This window comes from Crocodylus siamensis, chromosome 3, assembly GCF_052110815.1.
Source record: "Crocodylus siamensis isolate JL-2025a chromosome 3, ASM5211081v1, whole genome shotgun sequence".
NCBI lineage: Eukaryota > Metazoa > Chordata > Crocodylia > Crocodylidae > Crocodylus > Crocodylus siamensis.
This window is the reverse complement of record NC_143397.1, coordinates 106,958,616-106,986,270: the sequence shown is the minus strand read 5'-3', so window position 1 is coordinate 106,986,270 and position 27,655 is coordinate 106,958,616. Positions and strand designations below refer to the sequence as shown.

The 27,655-nt window shown below is 42.9% G+C and overlaps 1 protein-coding gene across 1 annotated transcript; it reads right to left on the bottom strand.

The window, feature by feature from the left end:
- Positions 1–2,510: 2,510 nt before the first annotated feature.
- LPL (lipoprotein lipase) lies at positions 2,511–27,066 on the bottom strand. The gene is made up of 10 exons (XM_090038930.1): positions 26,918–27,066; positions 16,620–16,795; positions 15,413–15,592; positions 12,988–13,099; positions 10,084–10,317; positions 9,653–9,895; positions 8,406–8,526; positions 7,438–7,620; positions 5,607–5,711; positions 2,511–4,703 (listed from the first exon to the last, which is right to left on the bottom strand). The coding sequence occupies exons 1-10, from the start codon at positions 27,000–27,002 to the stop codon at positions 4,667–4,669; spliced, it is 1,476 nt and encodes a 491-aa protein (XP_089895056.1). The 5' UTR covers positions 27,003–27,066; the 3' UTR covers positions 2,511–4,666.
- Between the last annotated feature and the right edge of the window lie 589 nt (positions 27,067–27,655).

The following is a 27,655-nucleotide window of genomic DNA, read 5'->3' as shown; positions in this document are numbered from 1 at the left end:
ACGTTCAGCATGCAGCCCCTGCAAAAGCAAGCCAAAAGAAATCATTTGCGGACAGGAATGCTTCCGAAACCCTGCCCCTTTCCTGCTTCTGTATTTAATTCAATCACACTCTAATGTAAAATGCAGAAACAGTCTTAGGGAGAAAGGTCAGAACCCAGGACTCCCCTTTCCTAGGGCAGAGCTCTTACCATTAGTTCACACCAGAATCATGCTTGCACTTGTTGCTTCTCTTTGACCAAATGAATCTCTAATTCTTCTCTGTGCAGTGGTCCAGTTTCAATAGTAGGGGTGAAGAGGGCCTCCCACTTATGACTTGTTTCCTAGTGGCTTGGGAATTGTGCTGCATGGCAGAAGACATGCTTTGGAGCACCTTAACCAAGCGTGGGTCTTCTACTCCCTGAAAGTGGAAGCTAGCTTTAATTGTTAGGCTGGTGCCTCTTCCTAGCAACAGCCTTCTATTACTATAGCAGGTGGCTGCCCTGCCCTGGGTCTGACAAGACAGTGGCCTCCACTACATTTTGTACAGGGCCTGATGCTGCCAGTGTGCGTTTAACTATCTTGCATTGTTGGAACATGTCAAAGTGAAGGAACACCTAATTTCTGGATCCTAATAATAATCAGTGACATGAGCCAAGCGCTAAGCCTTGTCAAGATTGAGGCTGTTTTGTACAAGCATGGATGTACAAGTCTGCACAACCAGGGCACTTTGAATTCAAAGACTGAGGTGTCGGTGATGTTTAGACAGCAGCAGGACAGTGGGTTTCTAGGCCACACTGTTGGATTTAGGAGCCTCCATTCCATCTAGATCCTTTATCAGATCTGGCTCTCAATCACACTAAACCTTGGTTTCTCATCTGCAAATAGGAATCATACTATTTGTTTTATATCAGGTAACTGTTGGGAAGATGACTTGACTTGTGGACACATGCAATATGGCAGGAAGGCAGAAAAAGGCTTTAACTATGCTGAGCACCCAGTATTTGATGGAAAGCCTCTACTCAATTTCCACTAGCAGCTGGCCTTGCACTCATGACAGCCTTGTTTCACATAAGTCCAGGTCTCTCTTGAATATTTTTCCCATTCCCCTCATGCCGAGTGCTCAGTTATTAATATGACGGGACAGAGAAGTAGATAGATAACATCTGACAGGAGAATTTCATCCCGAGGCTTTACTAAGATTTTGGCTTTCAGCATGGTCAGCCCCAGGCACCCAGAAATTCACAATCAGGATCCCAAAAACTAGTGCGATTAGTCTAAAATCATGGGATTAAACAAATAAATAGATATTCTGATTTCACCGAGCTGTTAAGTGTCATATTTAAAAACTCTTCTCTGTATTCTGAGATACTGAAACTCAGTTTAAAAGAATCTTATAACCCTACAACTCCAGGAGCTAGTTTAAGAAGGCACACCAAGTACTTTTAGATAAAATTATGAAAACTTGAAAACACTGAATTTAACCAGAGGAGAAATCCAACACAGGGTTGGGAGAAATGTCTTATTGCTCTTGCTTTGTGAAAGTTTGTTTTGGTGAAAAGCAAATCTTTAACACAGGGTTGGCAGCAGGAATTTTTCATAGGGTTTTCTTTTGCCCTCTTCATGTACATCCAATGTCCTCTCTCCCTTGCCTCCTCCCCCTCCCCCGCCCTTTCATTTCCCCATTGTGCTAACATTTTAGCTTGTTTGCCTTTTACCCTTGATATTTGTTGTATGGGAAGAAATTCCAGGCTCAACCAACCAGACATCTCTATGGGACTGGGCAGACAAGCCCTTGTGTAACGCTTCCTTGAAACAGTACAAGCTTTTGACATAAGTTGCAATTGTAACCCCTCTGACTCAGAGAGAGAACAGAACCAGCTGTGTATGTATTTGCCAGCAATCTTCCAAGCCTGTGTCAAACCCCCTGGGATGTTGGACTAGTTCCTAGGTTGATCCTTCATATCATCCATGAGATTTTCCAACCAGGCCCTCACAACTGTCCTTACACAACTATCTTTCTTGGGGCATTACTTTCACCCTTTCAGATCGCACTTTGCTTACCCTTTTTCTCTTCTTTTGAACTCACTTTCCTCTCCCTTTTGCCCCTTCTTAAACACTCCATTCTTCCGTTCTCCTTGCCTTGCTGTTCTTTTTTTTTTATATCTTTCCTCTCAGTTCACCTCCATTATCTCCCCACCTCCATTCTTTCCTTTGGCTCACCTTTCTCCATTCCTCACCATTGTCCCAGCAAAGCCAGCTACCTTAATGAGCTTCAAAAACTTGGCCGTGGTCACAATGGTAGTAAGTGTAGTAACTTTGGATGCCACAATATGGGAGTCCCCACCTTGAAACATCTAAGCCACAAGACAGGCCACCAAAAAAGCTAAAACACCATACCCCATAGCCACTTTTGAAAATTTTGCCCTGGGTCTATATTCCCCTAGTTCAGCTAATTCTTTGAGAGTTCTAAATAAAAATAAAATATTTCACTGCTCATTTCTTCAAAACAAAATTAGTGACTTACTTTGGAATCAGTTTGACAAAGTTTATTAAGATCACAGGTTTCCATTCTGTACATAGTGAGGAAACTTTCCTTTAAAAAATGCATAATACTGTTATTTTGAACATGTGGCAAAGGAGTTCATTGGTAAAAAAAAAAAAAAAAAAAAAAAAAAAAAATCTCATTCTGAAAGCTACATACAGGATTAATACTGCACAATTGTATAAATGTAGATTACCTCAATAGCCTCAGCAATATATACAGACTACCTTTACAGAGACATAAATTATATATATTTACAGCTAATAAATAATATTTAAAGCTAAATCCCATGTCTTCATTTATAAAAACCTTCACCATTCAGTGTTCAAGTGCTGTAAGGGATTATATGAGAGCTTGTGTTACAAGTATACACATCCTCACACCTTTCCAAAATGTCATCTATCAGAAAACTGCAAGTAAAAGGAATGTCAAGAGGAAAATGCAAAATTTCTTCATTTATTCCTTTAAGAGAGCTCATATGCAAGGCTTTAGTATTCAAGCATCACCCTCACCTGCTCATCCCGTCTCAACCACACTTTTTGGGTTAGATCAACTTCTAGCAATTATATTGCTGTATTCAGCTTTGTTCATCTAATGTGAACAAGGCATGGCAACGAATAAAGTTAAAATGTTGAGTTTAGTTCCAATTTTGGTGATTTTGCAGAAATACCACCTTCCCTAATGTGTTGGGGGGGGGGATTGGAGAAGAGGGCTTGATGTTGTGTAATAAAGATACATATTACAAAAAATAATCTTGTGTTACTTTTCCAAATTGCCACATCCTTGAATTTTTATGGATATTAAAATATTTACATATACATATAAAAACTGTTCAGTTTTACAGTACTGTTGTATACTTGTAGCACCTCTAACTGAAGTGATGAGAGAGCATTGTGTTTTGTGAGTAATACATTCAAGCTCCTTTAACGTCAGAGGTACTGAAAAACCTCCTTCAATGTAATGGCATCTGCTCCTATGTCACAGCTAAGCAATACACTGAGGTTTGTCTTTGGAAATAAGAATATTAACAAAGAAAAGAATGATCAGTCTCTCGGTTTGCCTGTTGGGAAAAACACAGGTGAACACAAGGCCAGTGCAGCTCTGACCTAATCAGATGACTGAAGTTCAGTGTCAAAGAGCAGAAAGTCACAGTATTCAGCTTATTTTTGTACTGGTGATACAAACAGGTGCTGAAAACAAAATCACTTGCTGTTTCCAGTCTGTTGATTCTTTTGTAGTTCTTAAGTCAGTGCAATGTCAGAGGTTAAACAGTTTTGTTTTAGAGACATTGTTACTGATTAATTTTAAAATATCTGCATCGGACACTGCGAATGCTAGCATCTCCTACCACTGAAAGTTTATTGCAGGATGAATAAAGTAATTTTTATATATATATATATACACACACACACACACACACACACACACACACACACACACTTATGGGTCACAGCTAAGGCTAAGTAGGTAGTGATAGCACTGCAATTTGCCCCAAGTACAAGCTCTATTATCCACAGTCCATCACAATCTGTCTCCACATTCACTCAGTTCTCAGCCTTTTAAAAGAGTAACAGCCTCATCAGGAGCAAGGTGCATACTTCAGAATAAAGTACACCTACTAAGTGCTAAACATGCATGTGAAAACTTTGTTTTAAGATTAGTGAAGAGCCTGTAAATTCAGTTAGCTAAACTGATGTTGCCCAGCTGCACAAAGTTTCAGCTAATTTATACAATATTAACACACCAGTTAACAAAAAGCCACAATATAGGCCTAGATATAAAACTTCTCAATAAATACTAGGAATGTGCTGTACAATACTTTATGTTGAAAAACCTTGTTACAAGGTGAAACAAAGTCACTTATTTCTTCCTGGTAAATCAAGCTGTCACACCTTTTGCAAAAGGTTTTTAACTACTTGGCTGACATGTTCTTTATATTTTAGTAGCCACTTTCTATGTGCTGAGATTCCCTGAAAAAAAGAAAAAAAAAAAAGAAAAGAAAAGAAAAAGCCAGGCATAGCAGGCAAAAAAAAGCCAGAAGCTGATATACATTTCAATATATTCAGTTCTGAAAACCCACTGCATTCAGTATTCTCTCCCCTCCCCAATACAGAATTTCTTCATCCATAACATTCTTCAGAAAATTCATGGGTCAGTTTTAATTTCAGAAATTGGCTTGTGTCTAAAGAAAGAGAGAAAAAGACGCATGTTTAGGCTTTTCTGTTGGGTTTAGTACACTAAGGAACTGTTTTAAAGGAAAAAATAAGTTAGCTGCTTCATTTTTAGATGAATTCAGGGCTGCAGCTCACTTATAACTATAATAAGTATCATACTAGACTAGCTTAAGAGTTTTGCTGTAAAATATACATTAAAGGCCTCGTCTTTCAATTCTAGTGCATTTTCAAAAATGGCTGACAATTCCTGACTCCTCAAAATTTTGCATGCCCAACTCGGTTTAAGTTTTAGGCCTGCTACCCAGCTAGAAATTCTTAGTGACCTCAGTGGGGCTTCTCCATGGAGTGAAGTTCTGTACTTGTACCTCACTGTGCAAGATCTACATATGCAGGTGCAATGAGGTTTTTCATATATATAAGCTGACAGAGCCCAAACAAAACAAAATGCAAGTAACGCTAAAGACTCAAATGCACTCTCACTTTGCTGAGTTTGGATACATCGTATTATGCACATCACGGGTCTTATACTGGTCACGTATACTTGTGTTAAATGAGCATAAGCAGCTACCCTTCAAATCTTCTAGGGTTTCACATAGGTGACAATGACTATGCAAGGCGTAGGTACAAAAAACAGGCTCAGAGTTTTTGAAGTGTTAAGTAGTAAATTCACAAAATAATGAGGCACTGAGTCTTAATTACCTTCTAAATCTTACGGAGATGATTCTGACTATTGTTAACATAAAAATCAGTAAATCTGAAAGTTATGAGAACAGGTTCACTCAAGATTTTTCATGCTGCCTAATTTCAGACAAGACCTGAGAACATCCTTAAAGCAATGTTTCACACTTACATGTGGATGGACTTGACAAAAAGGAAAGAACAAAACAAACAAGAAAAACGCAATCTCTTACCCCGCTTTCCTTCTGCGGACAGGGTTACCAAGGCATTTCACAAACATTACAGCTTCCTTTCCCTTTTGGAGATGAGCAACTCCATCCTGAGAACAGAACACCATCCTACAAACCAAACCAATCAGGTGTCACAGTTAATCTGGGCGAAGCTTTTTAACTATAAAGTATCATCAGTTTGCTGAAACAGAGTGGGCATTTATCCAGTACACTACCAGTCATTTCTTAAATGCCTATGAGAATTTGATGGAAAACTGATTTGATATTTCCTTTGTTAAAAGTGTAGAGCCAGCATTTATGCTAAAAAAAAACCAAACTTTACAACATTTTTACTAAAAAAGTTATAATTTTCTAAAAGGGAATAATCTTTTTCTTAAGAAATTAGATGCAATGAAACTTCATGAATGAAGAGTTCAAATGGTTCTGGTGCACTGTACTATGCAAATAGTTTCAGCTTACAATGAAAGCTCTGCTTACAGCTAAATTGTGTTGTGGAAAAAAGAATTGTCACTTTGGAACAAATTCAGCGAAGTGCTGGCTCCCCAACAGGTCACTGCTGTGCACTGTGTAGCTTCAGACTGCCGAGTTTCAATCAGAAAAATCACTGAATGCAAAAAAAAAAAAGGCAGAGGGACAGTTGGCAGATGTAGCTAAACTGGGTGCCTGGGCTTTTTCCTGACTAGCTACACAGAATTTTTCAACTAAAAACATGTTTTTGTTTGTTGGGGGGGGGGGGAGGTGTTTGTTTTGTTTTTTTTGAGGGGGGGTTGAATATGGCTGTGAGAATTGGCACAGATTCCCTTAGACCTTTATTCACCCTGGCACTCAGTGTTCTTGGAAAAATAGCGGTTGAACGTTGGCAAATAAGATGAGGTTGCCAATTCTGGGAAGAGTAAGCGGCTGCTTTTATGCTTGCTGATACCTTTCATCCCTCTATTTGTTGAGCAAGAATTATTGCGTACTTTGATGAAAGCAATTACTGTGCTTGTTCACAGAAATGGCCATTCTGTTTGCAATACACCCATAGCCAAACGTAGCCCCTTTTTCTCCCAACAAAAACTTAAGGTTTTATGAATATGAACATATTCAAATTACTCAAGTCATTTATATGAATGCATTTCAGCTGCTCAACTGAAAACTGCTTCAAGTGGTTATAATTAGTAATCTGCTAAGTGCTAATAGACACCATGTTAAATGTCCACAACTAGCAATTTGTATGCAAGGTCACATGCTCTTATTTTTACTCCTCACTGAAAATTTCCTAATCCTATAGAGAGTTTCCAGGACGGTCTCAAAAATGTTTCCTGCATGAATACAAATTTGGAAGAGTACTCAGAAACCTCTTACCCTCAGTGTTCTTTGTGAGCAAAAGTTACTTGCAAAAATATTCAGCAGGTAGGTGAGGGGTGGCAAATACCAGCAACCATCACAGTTCAGCAAGGCCCTTATACATGTGTGTACTAGAAGTCAATGGGACTGCTCATGTACTTCAATGTTGTGTTTCATCATAATCCAGTGTTCAGCAAGGATCAACCAAAACTTATGGGAAGCAGAATTACTGGTATGCCTCCTTAGCTGCTATGCACCACTCAGACCCCTTCCACCCCACCCCCAAAGTGTCTGTAAACCCAACTTAGATGTCTACTTGAGTCAAAGTTACAGCTTCTTTGCATCATTGGAGCAATAGAGAAGACAACCCTAATAGTACCAGTTCATATTAGTTTTCCACTGCTCCATTATTTGCCCCATTTAGCCATGTATTTGGACATCATGAAACACAAGGAATGAAATTAAGTTCGTTTCCCCCGCCTGTAAAGCAGTAAAACCAAGTTACTTTTTCTGGGTTTCTCCAGCCTTCACTCGCACTCTGTGGATGTCAAATGTAAAGGAGGTCCACCATTCTGTCCAACTGAAAAAAGAATCTTTCTCCCACTGCAGACTCAGCCTAAGTAAGTCACCAATATCCACCTCTGTGTAAACCAGAAAGGAGTAGGTCTTGTTTGTGGAAATTTCAGGTCTGTGAAGAAAAATAAATACAAATGTGTGCTTAGACAGTAGTGTTTATTTTCAGAGATAGGCAAACATGCTCTGTGTGTCCCTCAGTGCCTTATTCAAGGCCCAGTGAAGTCAATGCACATACTTCCATTGACTTCAACTGCCCTTCACTCAGAATATTTGAATCCAATCCTGCTCATCCGAGTCACCATCTGTTTCCTGGTCAATTCCTGAAGTGGCATGACACAATGTCACCCCACACATGGTGGCAGTGGTAAGCCCGTATTTGACTATTAAATTCTAAGAGAAATCCTTTGTAAAATTATTCAACTGAATAGAAACACAAGGTGAAGCCTCAAGCGAAGAAAAATGTGTTATTCTAGTACAATAACAAATCCACGCTATAAGGCTGAAAACAGAATTCTCCATAGAGCTCTGCTTAAAAAAACAGATGACATAATAAGGACTTGAATTTCTCTGGCTTGGAAAATTACTTACAATGAGCCATAAGCCAAACCTCATTTTTTTCCATTTCAAATCTCTACTGAATCAAGAGACTTTTTGGAGTCTGAATGTTAAAGTCTAGCATGTAATGTGCAGTGGCCACCATCTTGGTCAACATTTGGATTTGAATTAGAGGCTCTCCATACCTCAAAGCAGGAGTTTGTGCAGACTGAATTAGCAACACAGATTTTGCAGAGTAGGCTGAAACAGGCTCCAGTCTTATGTGGGTGAGGCTAGCAGGGGACACGCAACATACATAGATCAGTTACATGTATACTTGCACCAATCACTGCCATTACTCACAGTATAAAGGCAATGTTCTCTCTCTCATCTGTTGTGCCATACAGAGAAATGAGGAGTGGCTGATTTGTCTTAGTTACAGTCTCCTTTCCAAAAAAATGGATCTTGACCTGGTAATGAAAAACTGGGAGAGGAACAAGCAAACTTCATTACAGAAACGAACCATGAAAGAGAGAACAAAAGAGTAAACAGCCTAATAGCTCGGCATACCCTGCCATGACCTGCCACCCTTACTCAAGGTGAGTAGTACTCCAACTAGTATGTCATGGGGACTATTCCTGTCAGTAAGCATTACTTATTAGGAGCAAGACAACAGGGTCAGTTACCACAGAATTATTTTCCACTTTGCATTTGTATGATCCACTCCAAAGCATCACTGTGGCTTCAGTTATGCCTTTGCATTAGCTTGCACAAAAGAAACATGTTTTAGAGTTCTTGCAAAACATGAGGACAAGTGAGTAGTTATTTCTTATGCATGGAGTCTTTGTGAGGTCAGTTCTAACCAATCCAACTGACACCCTCATGTACAGTGGGGATCTCAAACACTGGTCCTGCAACCTTTCCAGGGGAACAAGGGTTCAAGCTAGTTGCTTTCAGTGCCACGCAACTGCATGCTGCCTCTTTATTCACAGCTTGTGGCAAGGCTATAAGCACATCCTTTGTGTGACACTGTCAAAGCTGGTTAAAAAAAGTCATCTGTCTTAACAGTTCTTTGACTGACTGAAAGCTTTCAGATTCTTTTCTCCAGTCTCTTCCTCAGACCAACCCAACTGATTGGATGAGAAAATAAGCAAGAAGTGTTTGACTTAACCTGACAGTATGTACAGCTTTGGCAGATGCTTATGAATAGTAAGAGTGTCTGATTACTACACATCTTTGAGTAAGTCAGTCACCATGCTTTGGCTTGCTTTTAACTTTTCCAGCAGCAGTAAAAGTGAGTTTAGAAAAGAAAGTGATAAAAAAAAAATTCTGAAGGCTAGACTATTCCAAAAAGAATTACTTTCTAGACTGAACAGTAATTCCTTTCTTCAGGGTCTCTCAACATTCTGTTACAAAAAATTCCCCCCAATAAGGCAAAACTCCAAGATGTTCAATAGTTTGATCTGAATCACATTCTAAAAGCATATAAAACTTATTCAAGGCTCAACGTCTCCTGACTTCATACTGCAAAGAAGCAATCACATTCACATTTGTACACAGAGCAGATCCAAGCAAAACACACTTTACACATTCAAACAGCCAGAATCTACCTTTATAGGGTGCCTGAGACCGTGTCTTCAGATACATCTTACTGTTTCTCTTGGTTCTCACTTTATGGACCTGATAACCCATATTGTTGCAGCGGTTCTTCCTGCAGCTTAAACAAAGCCCCTTTTCAAAGGCTTCCTTTGTTTGACAGCGATAGGCCATGCTTGGCTTTTCCTCATACAGCAGAGAGTCAATGAAGAGATGGATGGAACGTTCATGAGAGCATTTCACAAGCTGATCCATATCTTTGGAAGACGAAAAATAAAATTACAGGCATCAAACTATGCAATTGGTGGATAAAATTATCCAATTTAGAGGAGGGCTTTCTGTGATCTTCAGAAGTGCCTACCAACCTTCAGTAGGATTTGTGCTTCTAGGCACAATGAAAATCCCGCTGTAGGTATTTATCTGCACTTTCCAAAGCAGCATTTACCTCCAAAGCCTTTTTCTGCAATGAGGCGCAGAGCTTCTCCTAAGTTACAGCCTGGCTGGAAGCCTCCTCCATTAGGATAGATATCAATATGCCCAATTGGCTGCTGTATCCCAATGCTCCGGTCTGGGGACCCCCTTGTGTAAGTGTGTAGGACATCAACAAATTCAGCATCATCTGGGGATAGGCGCAAAGGCGCATCAGCATGTTCAAAGGTAGGACCAGCTGGATCTAAACCTGCATGAAGAAAAGAAACCCAAAACCACAGATATAGGAGTGGTCTAATATTTGTGGTTCATATTATACACTGTACTAGACTGGGTTTTTGTACATTGCTACTTCTTTAAACACAATCCAAACTGTGCACATTCATGGGTGCAAAAGCACTGCTGTTAAAGTTTCATCATTATTAAACAGAATGTGATACATATGAAAAACTGTAAGGTGGCAAGTATAATTGCTATGTGGTTGCTGTACTGAATATTATCTGAGAATATTTCTCCCCCCCCCCAACCCTTTTTGAAATTTCAAATGTAGGAATTCAAAATGTCTAAAGTTTAAGATTTTTTTGACCTCCTTGTTCATTCACAGAATAGCAGAAGAAATATTGTTGCAAATGTTGCCAATTTTTATTTAAAAATGTATGCTGATTAGTCAAGCCTCATATCACTATATTGGAAAGCCCTACAGAGTTACCAAGTCCTCACAGGCAGTGGCATATCAAGAACAGAGTGATCAGGGCAACCATGCCAGACACCAATTTGGCAGGGGAAGAGCAGAGGCAGGGTGAGAAGGGGTGGTGTGAAAAAGATGGCTGCCATTGGCAGCCACAAAAATCACGATCATGCCAGCAGCACAGCAGCAACCGGAAGTCACTTCTGCCCCCCTGTGTCCCAGACACCTGGCTGTGTCACTGGGCTCATAGATGCCGTTCCTCACTGATGCGTCACTAGGAATTCTGGTTTTGGGGGGTTACAGTAAAACTTAGCAAATCCATGTTCCTTTCCTACTGAACTGTGAGAGAACCTCTCTGTTCTTCTGGCTGCACAGGGAGAATTGTAGGAAGGCTTTGGAGGACTATCTGCTCACTGCAGAGTAGGCAGGTTATCAGCTTGACTGATAGCCACACCCAGATACTCTCAGACCCAGCTGTGCTAGCAGGCCTGTTTTGAAAGCACCACCCAGCCTGGATGAAAGTTTTACATGTGTATGGGAGAAGTTAGGAAGAGCATTCAAACAGCAGCCCAAGTTCACTCTAGATAAGTGCCTTTACTATACTGTTTGGAGTGGAATGATGCAACAGTGATGGTCAGGAAGTGAGGCAAGGATTTTTTGGGAGGTGTTTGCCCAGTAGAAGAACAGCATAGTTGGGAAACATCTTAGACAAGTTTGAATATATGGTACTTTTCCTCAGGTCTGTGGAAAACAAACAAACCAACCAAACCAAAACAGGCCAAGCTTGAGCTAAGTAACAGCTTAAATAACCTGTGTAAAACTCCTTACATAAAGTAACAACAAACATTCTGCTCAAAAAAAAATGGAGGGGGTACACAAAGCTAAGACCAGAGAAGTACAGTAGAAAGGACAGCCTGAGTAGTGGAAGAGCAAGATCATTCAAGAAGGAAGATGATTCTTATTCATTGTGGAATAGAGAGATTAGCAGAGATTTAAGATACATTTTAATGAGCCATATAGTCAATATCTGTATTTAGTTATGATCTTTAGTGTCCAATAAAGTTATGAAGAATAATCTACCTAAAAGTTACATCAAAATGAAAAAAGAAAAAAAAATGTGGGCTGCTTGTAGCACATGGCACGATTTGTGTGGTCTTTTCATGGTGCTCTCCCCCCCAGTGCTGACTGGCAGAGGGGGCCCAGGCAGCCCCACCCCCTTGATGTTGATTGGCCAAGAGAACTGCCCATTGTACAGCCTCACCCCTTGCTGCTGTGTTGGAGGGGTAGGGCTGCACACTGAGCAGCCCTCTAAGCCAAATCAGTATCGGGGGGGTGGGGAGCACAGGGAAGCGGCACGTAGTGCCATCTCTGCTTCTCCCCTTTGTGCCAGTGGCTCCCACTAGGGAGCCAGCATTTTATTTTTAGCAAATTTCCCACCTCCCCTGTGATTCTATGCCAAAATCATGGGAAATTCCATTTTTGGGGGGTTTCCTTAGAAACCACTTTCTTCACAGCCTCTGTAAAAAGCAAGACATTGTGAATAGGGTAGAGCCCTAGTTAAAGGGTGCTGTCCCCAGGCCTGCCTTCTGAAGGTGTTCTGTATACCACCCTGAACCACAAGACTGCAAGATCACAAAAGGGAGCGCAGTTTCTGTACATTTGTCAGTCTCGATCCTTCCTCTTTTTCCTGTGATCATTTACTCTGCTGTATACTTTGTGAGGTTTCACTCCCACAGTTTCCATCTATCTGGTACACAGGATGAGAAGTACCACATTCTGGGATAGATGCATGGAGGATCACTGGATTCTGATTGTGGGGGATGTTGACTGTGATAGCAGTAAAGATGTGCTAACAGGTTTGCATTTATTTTTAAAGGCAGGGTTGTGTCCCATTTGGTGTCTGTTGATCAGCAGGGAGTTTGTTTCCTATTTGCTTATTATCCGTGCTTGTCATTATGTTGATGTTTTCCTTTCTATTATAGACCAGGATTGAGTGTTTAGCATAGTAGCACTCTGGCCTTTCAATGCTACTGTCATATAATCAGTGCCAACTCTCCTCCTGACACCAACAGTATGTTCATATACATACTGCTATGTACTATCCACCATTGCTAAAATTTACCTTAACCAATTTCCACAGAAAAGTAATATTCCAGCCCAGGGAAAAAAAAATCAAAACCAGCCCCCTTTTTCTCTTTGTCAAAGAATAAATGGAGATTAGGTTTTTCTTACCAGTAATTCTGTTAATCTTCTTTTTGGTCAGACTTCCAGCAATCCCAGCTGCATGTGCTCCCAGACTGTACCCCAGCAAATGGACATTTTCAAAAGGGTAGTTGAATTGCTCCTAAGGAAGATTTTTTTTTAAATAACCAAAATTGAGTCAGAACTTCAGCAGCAAAAAGCCAGAAGACAAAAAATTTTAAAAAATCTGGAAGTACTGGAATTTATTGCAAACCCACAAGTTTAATGAGCTTGATTTTTAAAAGGTACTTAGGTACCTAAATTAATAGGAGTCAAGCACCTTAATACTTTTATAAATCCGGCTCATCTGGCCTCCTTATACAATATTTATTTTAGGGGAAACAAAAATAGGTCTGATGTAGAAAACTAAAGGAGAGGGTTTCAAAGGCAAAAGGGTAGACAATAATCTACTGAAAGCCAGTGGGAGTTAGGCACTTGGGGCACCTCTGAAAACCTTTAGATAAATAAAATGATGACTGTCAGTTAAGATGCAGGGCTGCCCTCATCCATCTTGTTCTCATCACTGCCCATCTTAGACAGACATGTACTGTGCACACAAAGTGCCTTCACATGAATAGCAGCAACCACACACTGAAAGGACTCAGCTTGTCCTACCTATTCCCACATCATGTTTCTTCCTTATGTTATATTTTGTGGTGCTTTGTCCAGTCTAGCCTCAGCAAGGGGATTTTTAGCTTTTCTTCTGGAAGACTAGGTCACATTAAGAGGTTTCACCACTAGGAAGTTTATCCTGAAATGCAGCCTAAGCATTCTTTTTCTTAGCTGCAATCCCTTATACCCAGCCTAAAGAAATTAATCCTGTCATCTAGCCAGACAGCAGTCTTAATACAGGAAATATGTCCCGTTGAGTCTGGGAGCTTAGTAGGGTTTAAGAAAAGTTAGGTTGTCCAACCAGGAGTGGGGCCTAATGAAGAACAGGCAGTACTCCTTACATGAGTTAACAGGTAGAATCAAGTACTATAGAAAAGACTGATCTTTAACTTGACATAATTCATGGGAAAAAACTGTCAACTCTTGCCTGTGTCAGAAATTTATTGACAATTCACTAATTCAAGTTAATTCAATGCACGAACACTTTTTTCCCCCCAGGGAAGACAAGGCCTTCAGACATTCATCTCATTTTCCCTGGGGAAAAAAAAAAAAAACAGTGCTTCAAACATTAATAGTGCTAATAAGAACATTCATAAGATATTTTTATGCACATAAATCCTTGTTCTTTAAGGCCATCAGCTGGTCACTAAATTCAGGAGTTAAGAAGAGATTGTCCTAATGACAAGTTTTTATTTGCTTTAGAGTTTCCTGTACTTTCTTCTGAAGAATCTGGTATTGGCAACTATCAGAATCACAAAGCTGGGCAATAGATAAGTACTATTCAAGAAAGTCAGTACACACAGTATGCCTCAGTTCAACTACTGACTTCGATGAGCACCTTTGAAAACAAGGTCTTATTTAAAAATCACTGAAACAATTATTATGTTCTTATTCCCACAGGTCCAGCCTTATTGTCAGGTAGGAAATTGATACTGAAATGAACTACCATTTACTTCAGAGGCAGCAGGAGGGTGGCAAGACGGAGCAGAAGCTAGGGAAGGTAGGTGGGAGGCAATGGTTCCAATTCTGACTCCAGCACCAAGCTTGGACTCAGAGGCACTGCCTCTCCCACTTGTACTCAAAATCTAAGACAAGGGGTTTTCTCTCCACCTTCCCCCTGACCCCACCAACCACGTTGAATGTTTTGGATTTGAGTAAATACAGTAATTCTTTTAAACTTTTCTTGATAATGCATCCTCCTCTGTTCCCATCTTATTTTCCCTGAATTCTGTCTGGTTCATCAGGATCTTTCTGGAATTGAAACAGCTAAAACGGGAAGAGGGAACACACCCTTCCAGTGACAGGCTCTCCCCAAGCCAGTCAGATACATATTGTGTTTTAAAAAAAATAAGATTAGATTAAAATAAATTGTTAGAAAAATAACCCAGGGACTTTCCTGATGGCTTTCCTCTTCAAAGAAGCCTAGAATGGAGGTAGTACAAAGCCTAAAAATTTGCACCGAGTGCTTTATGACTAGCAGGAAAAATAGCCCTGGTGTGTGGATGCAATGGAGCTTCGTTTTGTACCACTACAATAAAAAGTCACCCACTCCAGTAAAACTACACTTCACAAGTGAAACAAGCTGTACCCATGAAAGTACCTTTCTGCACATACAACCTCATCTGTACTAAGGAATTCTTCAAGTACAGCTGTCTCAGTCAGAGATGATCCTTCTCCAAATTCTCACTAATAAGGCTGTGCTGACAGAAGGCTTAGGATACACCTAGCCTAAACTGTACCATTAAACTGTTGTGCCTCTGAGAACCTATACAGAATCTGCAGTAATGGAACCCAGATATCTTACCTCCATCCAGTCGATAAAAGTGGCCACATCCTTTCCTACTAGTTTAGTGTATGCAGCAGATATTGGATAGTGTTGTTGGGCTCTAGTTAGCCAATCTACAATAATGACATTAGAGTCAGGCTCTCTCTTATACAGAGCATCCACCAGTTTTGGCACCCAGCTCTCATACATCCCAGTTACCTGAAAACAAAGAGTTGAAATTATCAGTTGTACTGCAGTAGCTTTATCCAAGTGCTGGACTCTCCTCTTTGCTATACATGGTAAGAGTCACTGCTCCTTAATGCTAAAGCAGGAGTGTCAAATTCATCTGGTTCTGTGGATCAAATGAATGGTGCAGGGTCGATCCACAGGACCAGGTCAGGCCCACTGACCATCCACCCCTCCCCCAGAATGCCAGATCCACTGTACATGATACCCACACCAGGATTACACTACACAGTGCTTATGTAGGGCTGGTCTAGGATATGTGCTGTACTCTGAACCTGCTTTAGATGATCTGGGACCCATGCTGCACATGGTACCCACCCCAGGCCAGCAAAAAGCAGATGCTGCATGCAGCACAGGTACCAGACTGGGCACTATGTGCCACACAGCCCTGGACCAGCCAAGATAGGCACATATGCAGTGCAATCCCAGGCCAGCCAGAGTGGATGCACCATGCTATCCCTGACTGGCCAAAGCAGGCACCGCATGCAGCATGGGTCAAGGGCCCCATGTGCAGGGACAGTCCTGCATGTGCAATGTGCACATCTGAGTCAACTCTGGGACCCAAGGCCCAAATGTGGCCTGGATACAGCCTGCAGAGATGCATCAAGCCTTATTTTTGATTCACAGGAAAAAAAAAAAAAAAAAAGGGGAAGAAAGTTAAATTTATTCCACTATAAAGACACTTCAAGCAAGGGTTATGCAACCATGGCCCTTCTGGCAATTGCTATGCAACCATAGCAATTATTTATGGCATTGTAATGCACTTGGACAGGTGACTTAATACAGGACCTGCTATCATGACAGTTAAAGACTGAAATTCCAAGTGAACCTTAGAGACAAGGTTCTTTGGGTGAATCCGATATCTTTTATTAGATATCAGATTCACCCAAAGAACCTTGTCTGCCTATGTCCTTAGACCAACATGGCTACAAACCTATACCCAAGTGAACTTTACAGGCACCTCAGTGCAGCTCAAGTACAGGTTTGAGTTTCCCCTTACCGTCCACCCATGGATCACCACGAAGGTTTTGCTGGTGTGGTTAAAGCTGCAGTGTGCCAGTGAGTCTTTTTGGCCAGGTACCAAGTAGCAGATGTCCTCATCGGGTATGGCAGGTGTCCTTAAAGAAAATTTGCTCTCAATCCCCTCAAAGATTCCCCCTGTTTCTGGGGTAGTTCCTGGAATTGAGAAAGAATAATGGAAATGGATATGTACAAATTCTGGTTTAGGAAGATGCATAATAAAAATCTTGCCAACCTCCTGATGGGCAATAGTCTAAAACAGACAGAAGGGAAGGAGCCTCATTCTACATACATACTCCTTTATGCTATTCTGGCCACGTAAGAGGGCCTCTGCATGGGTGTAGATTTCTTACACTATAAAGACCCCTTTCCCAGTCAGAATAGTAAGCATATAATTTGCTCACTTATTACATAGGTACATATTTAACTTTAGGAGGTTGCATCTTCTCCATTACATGATTCATGAAATGGAATCGGTGAGCCTGAAAAGCAATGAGCACTGCCTTATAGAAAACTGCCCGAGAGCATCAAAAGTGCATGTGGAGGAAGAAATCACTCAGCTCGCTACAAACTTTATCACATATTATTAATGATGAATCTTCCCCTTTCTGTAATGAAATTCACTTAAGCAGTAAGGAACTGTGGGGTTTTTTTTGCTAATTCATTGCAAGCAGCTGTAGCAAAGTCATTCTCTCTTCTATGATGTGGGTGTCTAAGCTTGCTCTGACAAGAGCAGTTAGAAAGAAGGTCAAAAAAATATCAGTCTTGGGATTAAAATGAACTAACAAAACAAAATCCATGTTTCAAAAACTATACTAATTTCAGATAATCTGATAATCACCTTTCTAAGAAAAGCTGCTCTCTATCTAAGGTTATCTCCAATCCAGCAAAGAGATGTCTTGCCAATATCACACCATGCAACCATGCAATGCCAGCTAAAAATCACTTCTTGGTTGGAGTCAAACCTCCGCATTCAGAATTAAAAAGTAATCGCAATACGATTCACAAGATAGAGGAATGTGAGAGGAATTTGGATTTTACGCTCAGTGTAGTCTTAAAATTATACTAAATCACTGCCTTTTGTTATAGCCATTTCCTCATTGTTTGGAGTATATTCTCAAAAGTTCATGTCTTCTTTTGCCATCAGTCCACCCTTATTCACTTAAGGATGCTTTTTGGCCTTGCTGAACAGAGAGGAATTTAAGCATATGGTTAAATGCTCTCCCGATCTGCAGCCCTATTTGGCCAATTTCCATCTAGCAAATATTTATGCCTCTTTTTCCTAATGCAACAAAAGTTAAATCGAACTATGTTCTGTTTACTCTTCCATTTACCAGCGTCTTACCAGCAGGGTTTCACAAAGACCTGAGGATAAATTAATTAGTTGCTCTAAACTAGCATATGTGATCAAAAAGAAAAGACAAATTATGGTCCTTAGTAAGACCTACATGAATAGTGGCCATCTTTGGATTGACTTTCATGACTGAAAGATGATTTTGTAGAAGAAATATTATTAATTATAGGAAAATCTCTCACCTAAATTGGGTTGGGTTTTTTTCAGAAAAGCCATTCTATAAATTTAATACGCTATATTATTTAATCACCTTGTTATTATTTGGAAAAATATGAATCTTTTATGTCAGGGGTTGTCAATCGGAGGCATATGTACCCCTGGGGTACTTGGAATGGCCCCTAGAGGTACACATGGTGGTGTGAAGAAATGGTACCGTGGCGAATGGTGGTGGCAGCTGCTAGGCGCGAGCTCCCCACCTCCTGCCATTCACCACTCAGTGCAACCACTGCACACCACTTCCCCACGCTGCTGCCAGCTTCGCATCTGGCTGCCCATCTGCACCCCCCACCCCAGCTCGCCAGCTGGCCATGAGCAGCTCCCCTGGCCCACCTTCTCCCTGTCTACAAGGGGGTACACTCCAGAAGGGGTACACTCCTTTAAAAAGGTTAAAACCCCTGTTCTATATCTTTGGTCAGACTACCTTCTTCCTTATGCTTAATTTAAATTGGGCATAGTTTTAACTTCAGTGCAACTACTCAAGTACTCAAAGTCAATGGAATTCTTTATGGATTTAGAATTGCATACGTGCATTGAGACAGGTTTGATCCTGCCTCAGTGCAAAGGGTTGAACTACGTGATCCCTTGAAATCCCTTCCAGCCCTACAATTCTATGATTGTGTTTCAACAACTTGTTGATCTGGGACCTTAGTTATTAGTATATGCATTTCATTAAGTCCTACAAAACAAAAGTGCCAGTAATGGTAGAAGCATTAGTACTTCACCATCACAGTGAACAGTGATACTGAATGTCCCCCATTTTTACTATAGCCCTATAACCCCCTCCATAAGAAATAAAAAAACCCAAAACTGTATTTATGTGGATTGCAGTTAATCAAAATCTTAGTAACAATGGAACCAAATGCTTCACTTATACCCACCAACTCCATGTGCCATAAGTCATTCCAGTTGTGTACAAGCCTACCTAAAAAACGTAAAATCAGCACGAAGTCCAGCCAAATGTCTGCATCAGGCTTGCAGCCAAGCTTAACTTCGAACATGCAGCCTAGTGACTTCAAGCAAGTACTTGCAATTCCTCATCTGCTTAACGTTAAGCGAGTGTGTTAATGTTTGACAGATCAGAGCACAGCAACTGAACTTGGGTAAAGTGTATAATGCTTAGGACTGGCTTTGACCACCTTTGCACAAGGAAAAAGTTCTGTTTTACAGGTATAAGCTGGCAAACCCCACATTGGAAACATCAATTTAATCAGCCAAAAAAAGAAACTTTTTAGCTAACATAACTTGTAACTGATCCTCAAACAATATAAGCTGAACCAGAAAGGCACTTTTATGCTATGACAGCTGTACGAGTATAAAGACTGTTGTATGAAAGTATCGCAAAATAATCACACCCAACCCAACCTCATTAAAATCTGCAAAAATCGATTATTATATATCTGCATGTGTTCCTAGCAAAGAGAAATTGTTCCTAATACTTTTTTGTAGCTAAACCCATTCATAACTGCTTTCTCACCACAGCCAATACTTATCTCTTTAATCCATTACACTCTTCTGAAACATCCTTAGAGCAACTCTAGGATTTTTCAGTAAACAAGAAAAGGAAAAACCACAAGTCTGAATAGCTGTTAGTTAAACATCAACTGTTTAACTTTCCATTCAGCAATGAATCAATCAAGTTGTGCAAGGAATAAAAAGCAACTTTCAACTATAAAATGTACAGCCCTCAGAATAAAGGCTTCTGACTGTGTATGTTCCATACAGGAAGGCAAACAAGAACACTCCACCTGCCTACTAGTTACTATATTTTTTTGGTATTTAGCTATTAAGCACCAGTTTCCTCCTGCAATAAAAGTATTTGATAATCACCCAATACATAAATGAAGCTGTACTCAAGTTAGTCACGCATCCTTATTTCCACAGGCGACTGGTAGGGAGGCCACTGGAGGGGACGTGCCTCCCCTGAGATTTGCCCCCGACTTGGCACTGCTCAGGACTGCAAGCTGCAGCCCTGCAGAGCCAGGCAAAGAGGCTGCAGCTCCTCTCGCCAGGGCCCGCAGCACCTGTGGTTTGGATCCATCCACCTGCCCGAAGGCTGGAGGCAGCTCTACCAGCGTTCTGGCTGGTGGTCTGCAGTTTACCAGGCCGGCCGCTTCCGGTTTGCAGTTTCCGATCCACAATTGTGCCCCGCCCCAGATTCAGGAGGCACCAGTCACCTCGGCTTATTTCTATATGTAGAATATTACTTGTGAATAGGTAAGTGTGCACCCTCCGGTTTGAAATGTAGTAAATTGCCAAAAGAGATTCTCACTCAAGTGAATAATATTATTGAGGGGTGACAGATGACAGAATGAAGAGCAATGGTCTCAAGTTGCAGTAAAGGAGGTTATGGTTAGATGCAAGGAAAAACTATCACTAGGAGGGTAGGGCAGCACTGGAAGGGGTTACCTAGAGAGGTGGTGGACTCTCCATCCTTGGAGGTTAAGGCCTGGCTCAACAAAGCCCCAGCTGGAATGGGATAGCTGGGTATAGTCCTGCTTTGAGCAAGGGGTTGGACTAGATCAGTGTTTCTCAAGGAAACACTGATCTGGTCTTTTCAAAGTGGGATACAAAGGTCGTGTAGGTGAAACTTGCACAAAAAAAAGTGGCATTCCTGAGAGAGGTAGGGGGCCTGCAGGCTTCAGATTCCACAGGAATACAGTTCTTGGGAAAAAAGTGGGGGTTTGTTTTTATCATGATGGGACCAGGGTTTTTTGACAAAATGGTTGGTGGAATGTCAGGTACAAGAGGTTGAGAACTACTGGACTAGATGACATCCCAAGGTCCCTTCCAACTCTAATGATCCTATGAATTTAATTCAGTAGTACATTTCATTAGAGATCAAATTTTAAAAGTATTTTGACTCAACTCATTCTCATAAAAACAGTGCTCAGGAGGTTAAGGAACATATAAAATATAGGTGCTATTTTACCCACCACCAAAATGCAGTCACTTCTAGGAATGAAGCAACTGAAAAGCAAGAGTCCAGTTGCTTGAGAAAGTGAAGAAATCTACTGCATCCACTGCATCCTGCAGGACACCACAATTAGCATCTTCCCATACATTAAAGAAAAAATTTGTCATGGAACCTTAATGTCCAGAAGTGATAAATAACTCAACTGCAAGTCCACTCCAGCAGCAGGTACACCCTGGGACACTAAGCTGAGTACTTACCAGAGATCCAGATTTCCTCTGCTTAAAAACTGCAATTTCTCTGATTTAAAACCACCAAATCCATGATTAAAGTGAAATACCACTATATATACACACAGGTATCAATTGAACACAATGTTTTATTGATATATTTACAATTTAAAGCAATTTGGAAGCCTCTCAGTGCCTCAATCACCATAGGTGGAGGCACAAACAACTTCTCTCCCCCACAGCTGGAGGGGGAGGGGGAGGGGCACCAAGGCGGTGAGTGGCAAGCAGGGACTGCCTGCAACCTGTGGTGTGGGCAGTGAAGGGGGTGGTAGGGAAAGGTGTCAGCAAACACCCACAGAAGCCACCAGCAGCTTTGACAGTGGCCAATCTTAAGGGGGGTCCGTGCCCGCACCCCATACCTCTTCTATGCACTGCCTATGGATGGAAGGAGAAAAAATTATTGGGGGGGGGGGGGGGTGCTGAGTGCATGTGCCCACCCCCAGCAGGTAAGTCTGTGGGGAAAGGGGTTGGGGGAAGGAGTGGGGCTGGGGCAGGACAGCCACAAGCAGGTTGTCCAGGGGGCACCTGGCACTGCATGCACACCAGGAAGCATGGGGGGGTGGGGCAGGCATGGGATCTGTGGGGGAGAGGGCCAGGGCTGCACAGGGCTGTTCCTGGCAGGGGGGTTGAGTCATGCTGCACTAGGGGCAGGCAGTGATGGTGCTGAGAGAGGGTTGTGGGGGGGGCTATAGCATATTTTGGGGTGCTATGGGGGGCTGCAGCCAACAGCCCAGCACCGCTGCCACCCACCCCAAGCACTGTGCAGCTCAGCCTCCACCCTCCCATGAAAAGGCTAGCAACACCCTGGCCCCAGCCTGAAGCGGCAGCTTGCCCCACCCCATGCAGTTCCAGGGCCACGCATGCCGTGCCCTCCCGGGGTGCACACAGCAGCAGGAGCCACACCTCCCAGATGAGCCACTTGGGACTCAGTCCCGTTCCCTGCCCCCCACCCCAGCTGTGCAGGGCCTGCCCCAGCCCCACTTCCTCCCTCACAGCTGTGTGCACACCTCTCCCCACCCCTCATCTGCTGCAGCCGCCAGAAGCCGGTGGCCAGGCTGCCTTGTAGCCCTACCGCTGCCACACATTTGGGAGGGCCAAGCCCCGTTAGCCCTCCCTTCCACCACCTATATCAATCACTATAATAAAATAAATTTTAAGTACCTATAAATGTTGGTATTTGATATTGATTTCTTTTAAATCATGGGAAAAAAAAATCAGAGCTCACCAGGATGCAAGTCCAGGTCCCTCACTCCCAAGCCACAGTCCCCCGGCCCCTCACTCCCCACCCAGAGTTCTTAAGGTAAGTATTGATCATTATTCTCTCTTACTTGAGAAAATAATAATCTTGTTTGATTTGTGAAATATGACTGGATATCAGCATAGAATGGTTTAGCTGCATCTCACTTAATAAATCAGAATACATAACAAGTCTTTCCCCTCTCTTGCCATTCACCTATCACCGTTTTATATGGCTTTATTAATTTGTATACACATATCACATGCACATGGTTGCAGCCATACCAACTACATAATGCTTGAAAAATAACAATGACCTGCCATGGTCTAAACACAAGCCTACCAAAGATGTTCTTAAAACAGCTGCGTTGCTTCAGAAGACTGAAATTTGCCAATGCTATATCATCCTTTGATAACATAATAAAAACCAGTATCACTGGCTGTGCCAGAACAAGTTTTTTTTTAAATAATCAGGCCTTTTATTGTAGGCTTACAATGTTATAGGACTCAAAATGAGAAAAAAGTATCGCCATACAATCTTAAGTTTAAATTTACTTGTAAATTAAATATTAACCACTTGTATACAGGGTTTGAGCAACTGTGTTCTTACACAGAACAAAAAGAAAACTAGAGGCAGTCATGAATACACATTTGCATTTTTTTAAGGCAGGGATGTCAACTGTATGGCATACCATGCCATGTTGTCCAGCCTGCAAGACTCCTAGAAGGGCTGGGAATTTGGGGGTGAGGCCCACCACTGAAATCTAGGGTACAGCACTGTATTGGGGATCCACGGCAGCAGAGGGATGGGAGAAACAACTGCATTAACACTATGGCTGCCATGGTGTTATTTTCTGGCCACTCTTACCTGGTTAGGGAAGGCAAATGGAATAAAAAGCAGCTATATTTCTGGCCTGAATTCATGTCTTGTACATCTTAATCACAATTCCTTTTCTGGGGTCCTGTAAAAATAATGTATCCTCATCTATAATGCTTTTATCTATTTAAGTTCTATAAACAAAAGAAGCAGAAGTATCAGAGATTTAAAAAAATGAGTTCAAACTGGAACAAAGCAGCAAGCACCAGCTTTTTCTGATACTACATGAGCAGTGTTGCCAACTCTTATGATTTTATCATGATTCTCTTAATATTTGATGTTTCTTCTTCAAGCCCCAGCTGCTACAATATCAGCTTTCATGAAAAATAGGATTACATTCCTAGCTCTCCTATTTGTAGAGAAAAACTTGGAAATGTGAAACAAGCAAGTATACTGCTATCGATTAGCTGAATAAGAACTTAATTTTGTCCCAAGTTGTAATTCCTGCAACCTTATCAAAAGGTTAGATGATCATGATTAGATATAAAGTAATTGAATAGTCATTCACTATGAGTCAGCAGACCTGAACTCTGAATTACTGTGGGAAACCTGAATCAACAACAATTCCCCAATTTGCCAATATTCTGTACACAGAGGTGGACATACAAATCATTAGATACATGCAACAACCCTGAGCTAGATCCTCAGTCCAGGTAAACTGGCAAAGCTCCACTGAAACCAACATGCATATATGAAGTCAAACATTTACCCAAACAACAGTAAAAGTTCTGTTGAAGTAGCTGACCCTGCAGCTGATAAGATATGGTACGACATCACACATCAGTCACCCTGAATTACCATCCAAGTTTCTTATATTAACTCAGGCCCCATAATAAAACCACTTCTGTAATTCAGAGGACTGTAACCACACAAATATTAAATTTTACCTAAACAAACAGTTGTAACAACTGCATGGTTTCAATTGTTTAAACTCCACGTAACAGTTCACAAAAGCAGTTTAACTGGGCAACACAAGAGATTCTTCTCGTACTTGAGTTATCCCTTTCCCAAAATCCACAACCTAAATCTTGCAACTGGCTAATTCATAGGCAATATACTATACTTGTACAGAGCTCTTACACCCCAGGAGGATGACACATAGGCATAAAAGTCTACCCACAAGCTAGCACTACATCTCAGTGCTTCCCTGTGGGATAAATGCACAACTCAAATGCATTTGGCATGCTTGTAAAATGATATGCTGGGAGCATTTTCCCCATCCTTTTGGCTGTTCTGCCTAGAGGGTCTGGAGTTATCCAAGTTAATCAGCTACAGTGCAGAGTAAAACTTTAATGCAGGTTCTACCCATCACACAGTGTGGTTCACCTCCCCCTGGAGAGTCTATACGGTAGTAGCTCTGTTGATAGTACCCCACACTTCACATTTTTAAGCTCCATCAAAGGCTGCTGGCCTAATTTTGTTCTTAATTACAGCAGTGTAAAAATTGGGTGCAATGCCACCAATTTATATGATGCTATTTAGGGTCTACAGTGATAAAATCTGATCTCAGTTTTATCACTCTGCACATGATTCCTTCCCTTGAATTTCTTTTATGCATTAGGAAGAGTTCTAGATTCAGATGTTTCATGTTTACTTGGGGGTAAAATCCTGTATTCTCAGGCCTCTAAAGATATTTATTCATTTCATCCCCAGGAGTTTAGTGCATGTAAGAACTAGCATCTGAGGCCTGCAGTGTGAAATGGACAGAGGATGGTCCCTTAGTACCTCTTCTTAGGGAAGAACTGATGCATTAATTGGGAAGCCTCCAAATGAAAGACATGCCAACAGGAATGAGAAATACTCTCACTAACTTCCTCCAAGAGGAAAGCCAACTACTTCCCTTAATGCTGCTCTGATATTATGATTAAAAGGCACTCTACAATTACCTTTGCTAGAAAAAGATTAGATTCAAAGTCACACTACCTTCCTTTGACTGTGTCCTACCACCACTCCTTCCTCTTAAGTTTTAATGTTGCCCTGCAGTTCTGTTATTTACAGTGCCTCTAATAGGATCATCCTATTAGAACAAGGAAAAGTTCCACTTAGTGGTTAGGATACACATGTCCAAAATATTCTCAATGGGCCTGGACTTTCCCAAGTGTATGAACACACTCATTTACACCCTGCAAACCATGTCAGAAATCTGAGACTTGGGCTTAGCCTACACCACCAAGTTTTACTGGTGTGGTTGTTAGCTGATGTAAGTGCACCTGCAAAACCTCTTGGGTGCAGACACCCTCTGGTGAAAAGAGTGGCCTTTTGTCAGCTTCACTCCTGTGTGTCCACATAACAGTTCTGCCCAGTGTGAAAACATCAGGCCTCACAGCTAGCACAGCCCAGCTTGCAAAACCCTGAGTGGACAAAGCCATCCACAGGGAGAGCTAGGGTAGCTCTGGTGGTAATGAACCCCCTTCTGCTGGAAAGCTATGTTCACACCACAGAGGCCCCAGCTATTCAAGTAGCAGCAGCCTGCACAGCATAAACATAGTCCTAGCTTATATAGCATTTGGGAGCATGGTGTCACTGTGCCAGCAGAGTCTTGTCAACAGATGCTGTGTCTACACCATGGGCCTCTGCTAACATTGTGTTGCCAGCAGGGGCTCTATCGCGCAGCCAAACACTGCTCTGCTACTAGATCTTTGATGGGCAGCAGGCTGAGAATACTCTGCTTGCTAAAGACGTTTTTAGTTTTGTGGATTAGTGAAGTGAGAATTAGTGAATTGGGTATTCTGTACACGCAGCTCTCTCTCTGGTCTACATTTATTCGGCTTTACAGAGGGGAGGCGTGGCTGGAAAAAGGTCGAGTGTTCGTCCAAAGGGAAAAAAACAGTTGCAACCTGCCCTAACAGCGTACTTGCGTCGCAGCTACGGCCTTCATGACGCCGAACAGAGCTGGAATCCGAGGACTGAGAAGTCAGAGGCCGAGCCTGCACGTTACAGCGCTCGGGGCCAGGCCCGTGGGAACTGCTCCGGTGTCATCGGGCTGCAACACCGCAACTGGCGACTGCTTTCTGCGTCCGGACCCGCGCTCACCTTTCCGACGGGCGCCTCGCCGCGTGGCCCGCCATGAGGTGGTGAACACCTGCACCCCGCTGCCACGGGCGAGGTGGCGCCGGGCCCACGCGGAGGCCGCCACGCTCCTCTCCACAGCGCCGCGCGCGGCGGGAGACACCCGCGCGTGCCCGGCCCAGCCCCCGGGCTCCACACAGCCTGCTGCTGAGAGAGGGAGGGACGGCCGGGCGAGCCGCCGAGGGACTCCCACCCGCTCCACCTGGTGCCTGTGGAGCGCACGTGCAGCCCCGAGCACCGGGCCGGACCCCGCAGCTCAGCTCGGCTCGGCTCGGCCCCTGCTACGGACTCCCCCGCCCCGCTCCCTGCCCGCTCCCCTTACCCGGGCCGTCGGCGGGGGCAGTGCTGAGGGCGGCGAGGGCGCGGAGGCAGAGGCACAGCACGGCCGGCAGCCCGCCCCTCCCCATGGCAGCGCCCGCGGCGACGAGCCCGCGCTGCCCCGGCGGCCCCTTAAGTGAGGGCAGATATGCAAATACGCCTCCGCACCTATTGGCTGGGGCGGGGGCGGGGCCGGGGCCGGGGCCACCACGTGCGGGCGGGCAGCCGGCGGGACCTGCCCCCGGCCCAGCCCCTCAGCTGCGGGAGTAGGGCGCCGGCGTAGAGGACGGCCCAGGCCCGGCCCCGACCGACTTTGAGCACCTTCATGTCTGTAACCCACCGATGTGCAGCTGTCGAGCCGGTTAAAACTGGATCGCTGTTTCTTTTAACTGCGCAGCTAGCTACATGAACGTGCTAAAACTTGGGCCGTGACCCCGTTCCGGGCGCCTGTCTGTCCTCTGGTTTTTTCTTGAGGACAGACAGGCGTGGGGTTCAACAGAGGACGGAGTAGCAGAAAACCCATTGGCAGCACGTGCACCCCCTGAGTGTGGCAGCACACCCCCTGCAAAAAGGTGCCTCCGATGCAGCCGGCGATGCTTGAGGCTGCTCGCCACTCACCGCCCCACACTCCATCCTCGCTGCCAGCACCGCCCGCAGGGTCTGTGGGCGGTCCCCAGTTGCCACTGGCTGCCACCAACACTGCCAGTGGTGTCTGTGAGTGGTCGCCAACCACCGGTCGGAG